This window comes from Xenopus tropicalis, chromosome 2 (assembly GCF_000004195.4).
Source record: "Xenopus tropicalis strain Nigerian chromosome 2, UCB_Xtro_10.0, whole genome shotgun sequence".
NCBI lineage: Eukaryota > Metazoa > Chordata > Amphibia > Anura > Pipidae > Xenopus > Xenopus tropicalis.
In genome coordinates, this window is record NC_030678.2 from 90694155 (window position 1) to 90704542 (window position 10388).

General features: G+C 39.7%; 1 protein-coding gene across 2 annotated transcripts in view; it reads left to right on the plus strand.

Annotated features, from left to right (window-relative positions):
• vav1 (vav guanine nucleotide exchange factor 1) overlaps positions 1–8720 on the plus strand; it is a 45434-nt gene extending 36714 nt beyond the window's left edge. For both annotated transcript variants that reach the window (XM_004911616.4, XM_002940016.5), the window contains exons 24-27: positions 1290–1377; positions 4151–4262; positions 5157–5308; positions 7263–8720. In XM_004911616.4, coding sequence (XP_004911673.1) covers positions 1290–1377; positions 4151–4262; positions 5157–5308; positions 7263–7316 — 406 coding nt within the window. In that variant the 3' untranslated portion in view covers positions 7317–8720. The remainder of the gene's footprint in view (positions 1–1289; positions 1378–4150; positions 4263–5156; positions 5309–7262) is intronic.
• The last annotated feature ends 1668 nt before the right edge of the window (positions 8721–10388 follow it).

The window sequence follows — 10388 nt, forward strand, 5'->3', positions numbered from 1 at the left end:
TGTTATTTTTCAATCTTATTTGCACAAGTAAATTGCTCTGAGCCAACTGGGCATCAGTGGGTAGTTTGCCTTGAGAACTTAAATGTCTTTGCTGAATAATTTCCATAAAGGATAAGTAAACTTCAAGAATTGAATGTAGAAATGATCAGGGTGCTTTTCTAAGCACTTTTACAATTTGCATTATTTATTTTTGATTATTTATGTTTTTATCAACTGTCAATATAATGAATTTTGTCACAACAGTTCCACTTGCTGGTCAGTTCCTATAACTGGACTGTCAAAGACAGTCAAATAAATACTTTGTAAGAAAAACAGAGAAGTGTTCTGCTCAGGAAGGAAATGGGAAAGGGAATCTGAGGCTTCTGATCTCTTTGCTGAGCAAAGCAACATTAGAACACTTCTCTATTTTCCTTCTGAAGGTATATCTCTTTGACTGTACAATTACAGGAACTGACCAGCAGCTGGTGCTGTTGTTATAGCATTCATTATATTGTCAGTTAATAAAAACTGAAAATAATAATTAATGTAAATTTCAAAAGTGATTAAAAATATACCCTGAGCAATTTTACATTAACATTTTTAAGGTGTACTTATGGTTTAATGATATTTGTCACGGTATATACTATTTTATAATATTGAGTTGCCCTTCTACAAGTGATAACCCATATAATGTTGCTGTCTTGATAATATTTTACACAGTTCTGTTCAGGTGGATGTGTATGGTCAGATGTGGCCATCCAATGGATTTGTATTTACCCCATTATGTACAAATGTATTAAGGATATTTGGTATACTCTGAAGTGAGACTGAGGCAACAAAGCATTTGTCACATAAACACTGGTTCCTCCATTATGCATATTTTAACTGGTGATCACTTTGGACATATCTGAATGGTGACCTCCCCACTTGAGACTTAATAGAAGATTTGTGGAGTGTTTTGAATATTGTTCTTACACGCACACTTTGCCTCTTTGATCAGTCTTATTTTTTTTCTATCTTTCAATTTAAAGGGTTGGTATGATGTATAAAGGGCCTTGGTCAAGTCATATATTATACTACTTAGTTTAAATCCCTGTGAATGCTATATGCCATAGCTTTACTCTTGTAACCTTATTTGTTCAATGCTCCTTGATATTTCCTTTATTTTTTTTATCTTGGGGGAGCCAAATTTAATGTTATCTTGGAAATGCCGATAATACAAGGCACATGTTAATACAACTGCAGAATCTAATCAGCAATCTAACCCCATGTCTTCTCTTGGACACACAAACTATGCTTTTTATCCTTAGGTTTAACCAGGAAGTTAAACATATGAAGGTTACATCTCAGGGTGGGCTCTGGAGACTCACTGAGAAGAAAGGGTTCAAGGGTCTTACTGTAAGTAATCCCGTTGTTTGGGTTATATGTGATAGGAATATTGATATCTTACTGTAAGTAAGCTGTAACTGACAAGATGAAAAGGGACATATAAATGTAAAAAATACATCAATTACTTTTTTCCACACTAACCCCTTGTATTATTTAATGTTATTTGCCTAATGGATCAGTGGCGTAGCGTGGGCTTTCGTCGCCTGGGGCCGACCGGAAATTTGCCGCCCCTCTATTTAGTTATTCTTAAAAAAAATCGACAAAATAAAAAAAGCAGCATTAAATTTTTTTTTTTTTTTTATTGAATTTGAAATGCGGTGCGCATGTCATAATTGTCAAAAGTGGATTCAGCTGTGCGTCCGTGGCTGCCCATGGTGGCAGGGCCGCCATCAGAAATCACGGGGCCCCTCCCATCAGTACAGGACACACAGACATAAAAAGTATTAGGGTCACCCTACCACAGTGCCCCCTAACACTATGCTGGCCAGGCCCCCCTAACGCTATTCTGGCCACGGTCCCCCCATACAACTGCCCCATAGACAGTACCCCCATACACAGTGCCCCCAATTGCCCCATACACAGTGTCCCCCACACACATTGCCTCCAATTGCCCATAGAAAGTGCCCCAATTTCCCCATAGACAGTGCCTCCAATTGCCCCATACACAGTGTCCCCATAGACAGCCCCCTCCACACAGTGCCCCCAATTGCCCTTAGACAGTGCCCCCAATAGGAAGTGCCCCCATACACAGTGCCCCAATTTCCCCATACACAGTTCCCCCATAGACAGTACCCCCCAAAGACCTTGCCCCCCCCACAGAAAGTGCCCCCATACACAGTGCCCCAATTGCCCCATACACAGTTCCCCCAATAGAAAGTGCCCCCAATTGCCCCATACAAAGTGCCCCCAATAGGAAGTGCCCCCATACACAGTGCCCCAATTGCCCCATACACAGTGTCCCCATAGACAATACCCCCCAAAGACCTTGCCCCCCAATAGAAAGTGCCCTCATACACAGAGCCCCAATTGCCCCATACACAGTGCCCCCAATAGGAAGTGCCCCCATACACAATACCCCACAAAGACCTGGCCCCCCCCATGGAAAGTGCCCCAATTTCCCCATAGACAGTAGCCCCCACACAGTGCCCCCAATTTCCCCCATAGTACATACCCCCAACAGACCATCGGCAGCGGCTCCTTCTCTCTTACAGGCAACAGGCGCTTCTATAAGGTTGCGCCTCGTCGCTGACGTGTGACGTCATACGCACGGGCGCAACCTTATAAAAGCGCCTGTTGCCTGTAAGAGAGAAGGAGCCGCCGCCGCCCCTTCTGATACGCCGCCCGGGGCCATGGCCCCCTCGGCACCCCCCTCGCTACGCCACTGTAATGGATATATTAGTAGGACATGTGTATGTTTACAATGGTTTACTTTTCCTGTAAATGCTACACTAAGGGGCTGATTTACGAATCCACAAATCCAAATGGGAAAAATTCGGATTGGAAAACGAACATTTTGCGACTTTTTCGTATTTGTTGCGATTTTGTCGTCGCCGTTATGATTTTTTCGTAAATTGTTGCTGCTTTTTCGTAAACCATTACGAATTGTCGCAACTTTTTCATAGCCGTTACGATTTGCTTGTATATTGTCGTATTGAGCGCTCGTAAACGGCGGGCAAAACTTTCAGACTTTGCATGATTTTGGAAGCTTCCCATAGGACTCAATGGCACTCTGCAGCTCCAACCTGGCCCAAGGAAAGTCACAATACTGAAGCTTGAATGAATCCGAAACTTTCATACTCGGCGCGGCGGCTACGGAAAAGTCGCGAAAATGCGCGCAAATCGTAATGGCTACGAAAAAGTTGCAAACAATTTACGAAAGAGTCGTAACGGCTACGAAAAAGTTGCGACAATTTACGAAAAAGTCGCAAAATACCGGTCATTACGAAAAAAACGCGTTCGGACGCCTTCAGAGCTGTAACATTAAATAGTAGTGTGAAAGCAAAAGGCAGAACTCTGTCCATTTATTGGCTGATGGGGCCTAGCATGTATGTGTGCCTTGGCTTGTTTGTGTGCACTGTGAATCCTATCCTAATCCAGGGGGCCCTTAATTCTTAAAATGGCAATTTTCTATTTAGAAGTACCCAATAGCACATACTACTAAAAAAAGTATATTTTTATGGAAATGGTTTATTTAGATGAAGCAGGGTTTTACATATACACTTGTAGAGATCTGCATTGTTTAGGGGTATAGTTTCCCTTTAAGACCATTACAAGAGTTTTTTTTAATGGCCCCTTTCTACTTGTGTACTGTTAACTGAGTTGGTAGCCTAATGCAGGACTGTCACACTGCCACCCTACCTTTTACCCTAGCCTTGGGCATACTCAATCGCAGAAGAGTAAATTATTTACTGCCCATATGTGAGTGTAATTCCCTGCTAAGGATGCCTGGGAAAGATAAATAAAATGGCTGCATGGCGGTACATTTGTTTTTTTCCTCGGCCTTTGCAGTTTCCAAGAAGCTGGCCAGGAAAAACTTACAATTGACATCACAAGGGGGTACCTAACATTTCAGCATTCAACCGTTCTTTAATTTATATTACTTTTGTCCTTTAATTTATATGACTTTAGTCAACAAGTAACAGTAAGCAAGGAGTAGTTAATGCTAGCAAGTTAACCAGTGAGTGAAACAGCCCTTATATTTTAGACCAACATGTGTACTTCTATCTGTCACTAATAACCATAAGACTCATCAAGCGTTTGTCTCCCTTTATGTATCTCCAAGGACCTTATTGTGTATTACCAACAAAATTCACTAAAAGACTGCTTTAAACTTCTTGACACAATGCTACAAAATCCATTTAAGGAACCAGAAAAGAAAGACAACCCTAAAACTGGTAAGAGCTTTGAACTTGTTACAGTTTCTTCCCTAAAAAGAAATGATCCTGATCAGCAATGGATTTCCTAAACACCAAACAAAGGAGCAGTATCCCCATTATCTGAGATATTGTATTTTGACTTAATCCTTTATAAAATGCATAAAATATCCAACATTTTTAAAATACACCCAGAAGAAGCCAATGTTTTATAAGAGTCCATGCAGAACAACTGTGGCTGTTTCCATTTATATGTTTATATAGGACAGGACTGCCTGTGCCTATGGGAAATTTGCAGACATTTAAAATAATTTTAGTGCCTATTGAGTCACTTTATATACAAGACTAAATTGATAGTAATAAGGTAAAAAAAAAGAACTACCCCCAGACAAGATTTCAACTGCTTACTAATCAATACATTCAGGGCCAGCAGGCCCTAGGGGAAATTTTATTGTGGGCCCCACTGCCCCAAGAAATTTGTGATAGAATAAGCTTCAAGCACATGAAGTTTAATATAGTAAGGCAGGAGGTGAAGAAATGTCTGCACTTACTGAATTAGGCATAATCCGCAGGTGTGCCACTTTGGCCAAAAGCCATCGGAGCAAAAAAATAACAAAATGGTTAATTATTAATAACCATAATGTAGCTCTTCCAGATTATTAAAATAAGGGGTCTGCCTTCTCTGCAGGATGCTCTGCATGTGTGCAAGTGAGCCCCCTATCCTGGTAGGCCCTTTTGCCAATTTATTAATATGGCCGTGAATACATTCAGATATAATTAACCAAAAATAATATTTTCATTAATATACAAAAGTTCAAATCATGGTAAAACTGTAAAGTTCCATGTTACATGTTATATCTTATAAGTCATCAGTACAATGATTAGCGATGGTGTTTTTTTTAATTTACCTTTCAGAAAAAAGAATGAAATATTTTGGGTCGGCTCGAGCGCGTTATGATTTCTGTGCAAGAGACAGAACAGAACTCTCTCTAAAGGAGGGAGACGTCATTAGGATCCTGAGCAAAAAAGGACAAAATGGCTGGTGGAAAGGAGAAGTGTATGGCAAGGTAAAATAAGTAGGACAGCAAAGAGGAAGGGTTACAAAACAATAGCAGTGTAATGCAGAGGCCTCGTGTGGTGATGGGTCAGCTGGTAAATAAATGGTGCCTTGAGAAAGAATCAAGAAGACTGCAAGGGGTTCTGGGAATGCTGAGAGCCATCCGCAAGGGAACATAGTAGATGAAAGGAAAGCATGATGGAGATCTGGAAATGTTGCCTTCAGTCCGTGGCATTCAGTCACAGGGGTTATAGCCACAATTTATAGAGCCTACAGGCAGAATTAGAATGTAACTAAGCATTAAGCAATTGATGTAATAGATCTACTGTATGTACAGAGTCATCCAGAACCATTCTTTCTCCCCAGGAATGTCTTTGAAATTAGGATCATAAAACAAAATGCAGGGAAAGGCATTAATGCTATACACTCACAGTAACACAGTGAATGTTGGTATTATAACAGGTATTATAGAAATATATATTATATGAATAACTGGGGACATGCAGTATCGAGGTACCAAACGCTAGTGCTGAACTAGAAGTGATATCCTCATACAAAACACTATTATTTTGATTGCAAGTTGACTTACTGGAACATAGAAAATGTCCACTGGAGAGTCTTGTATCTGTGCAAATGTTTATTTTGAATGCAAAGCACAACATGTTTAGGACCTACCTTGCCCTTTCTTGGGTGCAGGAAGAACCAGGTAGGTCCGAAACATGTTGTGCTTTGCATTTAAAATAAACAGTGGTGACACCGTACTGCTGTTTGATGAGTTGCCTGAACAAGAACACACATTATTTTGAACAGTAATACCATGGTAATAAAGTCATATACCCACAGAATTACAATAGCAAAAAATAAATCCAAAAGCTGCAAAAAAGAAATACTATTCTATAATTCACAGTAATAAGGAGTTGCATTTATATATTAACATAGTAACAAAGATTTTAGGCATAGTATGGCATAGACATTTCACCTGCCAAGCTGCCAGCCACCCTTACCATACCATAGCATAATGCTCATTTTGTTTCCTATAGAGGCACCTGAGGGCTACTCCCCTAAAGCTGCTGCCCTAGACAGGTGCAACATTTTTTAGAGATTTTGCTGTGGCAGAGGAGTTTGGACATTCAAGCCCTACAGACTGCAGGAGAATCCAATATCCACAACACACTGGTTGCTAATCAGGTTGTTCCAGTCACCTGTATTTTTGGGTAGAACTATACAGGAGATTTAATTGGGCATGATTAGATCAGCAGATCACAACCCACATGTCAGATGCAGATGTACATCTAAAAATAATGGTACTGATATGAAAATCTGATTTGTAAATTACATGGAAGGTTTGCTATCGGTCAGGGCACGACTATCACAAAACAATGCAGCATGCTGCACTTTTTTATATTTAACAAGAATTGTTTCTTATTGAAATATGTTGGTTGTCTGACGTAGACGCATGATAAAAAGAAACCTCTTCATCTGATCAGATTTGGGTGCATCCCATGCTATTGCATGAGAAGATCCTGTGGGCTATATAATGTCTGATCCTCAGTATCTGTCTTAAATAAGCCTTAATTTCATTGAAAAATTCTGCAACTTTGTTATATAAAAGCATTATTTTATTTTACCGTGTGCTCTCACAATCCCCTGCCGGCTAGGATAACTACTTGTACTACTACTAATGGCAGCTGCTCAACTTGTAAACAGATGCGCTCTGCGTTCCAGACAGAAGAAAAGCAACATGTGTGCCTGTTTTTTCTAAGGCTAATAGCAACTGATCTTTAACTGCAGAATCAGGATTTCAATAAAATGTCCATGTTATATTTTAATTCTGTCCTATCAGCTGTCAGGTAAGTGAAGTTGGAATTCTGAATGCTGAAATGGATATCCAGGGAAAAAAAAAACACCTGCCATCAGCCAATATATCTGTTCAATAAAATTATCTTTTGTGTCCTTATTTTCAGGTTGGTTGGTTTCCTGCAAACTATGTAGAGGATGATTTTTCTGAATATTGCTGAATGACGATATCAACTGACAATTGTTATCACAGATACTCTCTGCTATTTCTAAGTATCTAGACCTTGTATTTCTGCTGCCCCTTCAATGATGAATTCCAGGCTTTCAAGAGGGGACACAAGGAACTGTTTGTCCATGGCTACACACACCTTCAGTAGCCTGAATACAGGGATTTATCCTAATGTGTTTAGTCGCAAGTGTACCCCAGATCCTTAAATGAAGAGATAGGGGCCACGCTACAAGCACAATCCACAGCCTCCAGTCATTCTCTCACAGAACCTGCATGTATTCCTTATCTTGGAACTTATGTTTTTTCATGATTTTGCATTTGACAAAGGATATCTGTTTAATTTGGATCACATGCAAACTGGTTTATACGTACATCAGTTGTTATGCACCCACTCTACAATAACCACCAGGGAGATAAACTCACATTTATACGGTAGCCACATCCTGTGCACATTTTACTGGATACGGAAACATTTTTATATATGCAGGATGCCAAACCCAACAGATGAATAGCTGGTGGCTAATTTAAACCCTTTGTACACGTGAGAGGGGAAAGAATTATGAGCTTCCAGCATTACAAATGTGCAACATTAATTTTACTAAGTTATCAGGTACTGGATGGATTTACTGAAAGTCAATAAAGGGAACTCATTTGCACCTTTGCATGCAAGTTTGTTACGTCATATGACACTGCGAATTAGAATATTTTATTTGAAAGGTACAAAATATAAAGGCCCTATTATCCCTAGTTACAGAGTAGCATGGTTTGGGCATGTGGCCCAAAAACTATTTGACTTTACTTCTGAATTTGTTGTTGTCAATTATTTGCATAGTGGCATCCATTTCCTAGCAGTCATATAATGATGATCTGGTTGCTTTCTGACAGGCAATATCTACATGGCAGGTATTTTAAATGCACAGTTAGGGCAAGAGCATACTAAACGTATTCATCGATTTCCTCTGCAGACATTTTTAGAGGAAATTGGATCCACTCTTATGTATAAATCCTCATAGTTTCATTGACAGGCCTGGCGTGCAAAAGAGTGGATGCATTTTTGTGCCCATATCGGCTCTGTGTAACTTCACCCAGGCCAACACTGGGCCTGTCAATGGAGCTACGGAGTTTTGTACATAAGAGCAGATCCACCTTCCTCCGTGTCTATAAAAAACGCCTGCAGAGGAAAGCGGTGGATATGATTTTGCAAAGGCAAAGCAGCATCAATTTTTATTCGAAATGCTTGTTATCAGTGACTATGCAGCTTGCATGATGCCTCCAACTGATTTAAAGAAAGCAAAAAAGGAAAGGTTGCTTAGGAAAAGTAAACAGAAGCACTGAAGTTTAAGGGCAATGTCACATGATGTGTAGGGTTGCTTCTTTCCACCAGTAGGCAGGCAGCGAGAAGCAGAAGATCCACTCTCATCAGCAGCTCTGTGTAACTGCATCTACAAAGGGCAGAGATCAGGCCAACACAGTGCGGCTACATGGTATTGTGGATTAGAGCAGATCTACTTCTTTCCACCTGCCTACAATATACAGGCAGAGAGAAGGTGACTCTATGCAACTTGCGACTTTGCCATTAAGATAATAAAGGAACAACATGCTAAAAATCTTTTAGCCTTGTCCGGTCTAGTATTTGAAACTGATCTATGCAGGACTGCGTGTTTTCCATTAATGTGTTCCCAACAATAGACATGACAAGGCGTGAACATTTACTTTGAACAATGGAGAGATATACAGCATTTTGCCACCCAATAATAAATCGTGTGGGGGGGAAAAATGCTGCAGGTCTACCCAGGTGCCATTACCCTTTAAAAATATGAATATATGAAATCCATACCCCCAATGTGGCAGAGAATATAACAACACTATTTAAGTTAAATAAAATGGTGTTATAAATAAACAGGTTTATTTATACAATGATAGCATCCCATTGAATTAAACTAGCAGTAAACCATGGCATTCAAGGTATTGTATATAAAGCTGTAACAATAGGTGTTTTATTGCACGGTGCAAAGACATTTGAACTTATGCCATTAACAACCAACTGCTTGCTGCTATAATGGTAGACACCTGTGTCTAACATGCAGAAAGATACCAATTTTGTCATTTGTTTTTGGATGCTGTTGCCTTCTTTCATACTGCACCAGTCCTATCCCTGGAAATACATTGAAAGCAAACACCGCTCTTACAAATTAAAGCTGATAAGAATATTGTTGGTGCATGAGAGGGAAAGTGTAAGGCTGATGGCAGGCGTGGTGTATTCTCGGCAAGCCGAAAAATGCTTGCCGAGAATACGCCCCCTCTGCCTCCTACCTGTGCCTGCACCCAAATGAATGAGATACGCTTGGGTGCTTGCAACGGAGCGTATCTCATTCATTCCGGTGCAGGCACAGGTAGGAGGCAGAAGGCGTATTCTCGGCAAGCATTTTTCGGCTTGCCGAGAATACGCCACGTCTGCCATCAGCCTAAGATTAGTATTACATTCATTTCCTATTAGTGCAGTCTACCCTTTGTGCTATGTTTTCCTAAAAACTCAAATACATTATTTCATACATCTACATGTGGATTGGAGTTAGTACTCCAATTTTCCCCATGGCATTTTCATTATAGCCTCTACAACCACAATTTTCTTTTCATCTAATAGGTGTGATTAGGTTAAAAAAATAGTCTATCCACTAAGGACCCCTTAATAAATGATAATGTATAAATTCCATTTTCAAATAGCTCCTACAATACAAAAAGAAAGGTATTTAAGAATGTAACTGTAACTGAATCCATTAATTAATGGATTCCCTGTATTATTTAATTTTTTAATAAATGTTATAGAGTAGACAGGAAAGTCTTTGTTTTTATGTTCTGTGCAAAGGGGTAGTTCACCTTTAAGTTAGCGTGTAGTATGTTATAAATTCCTTCATTTTTCTTTTTTCATTGATATGAATTAGTTGCCTTCTTTGTTTGCCCCCTTTCCAGCAAATGGCGTCACTGACCCCAGCAGCCAAAAAACTATTGCTCTGTGAGGCTACAACTTTATTGCTATTGTTACTTTTTATTACTTATCTTTCAA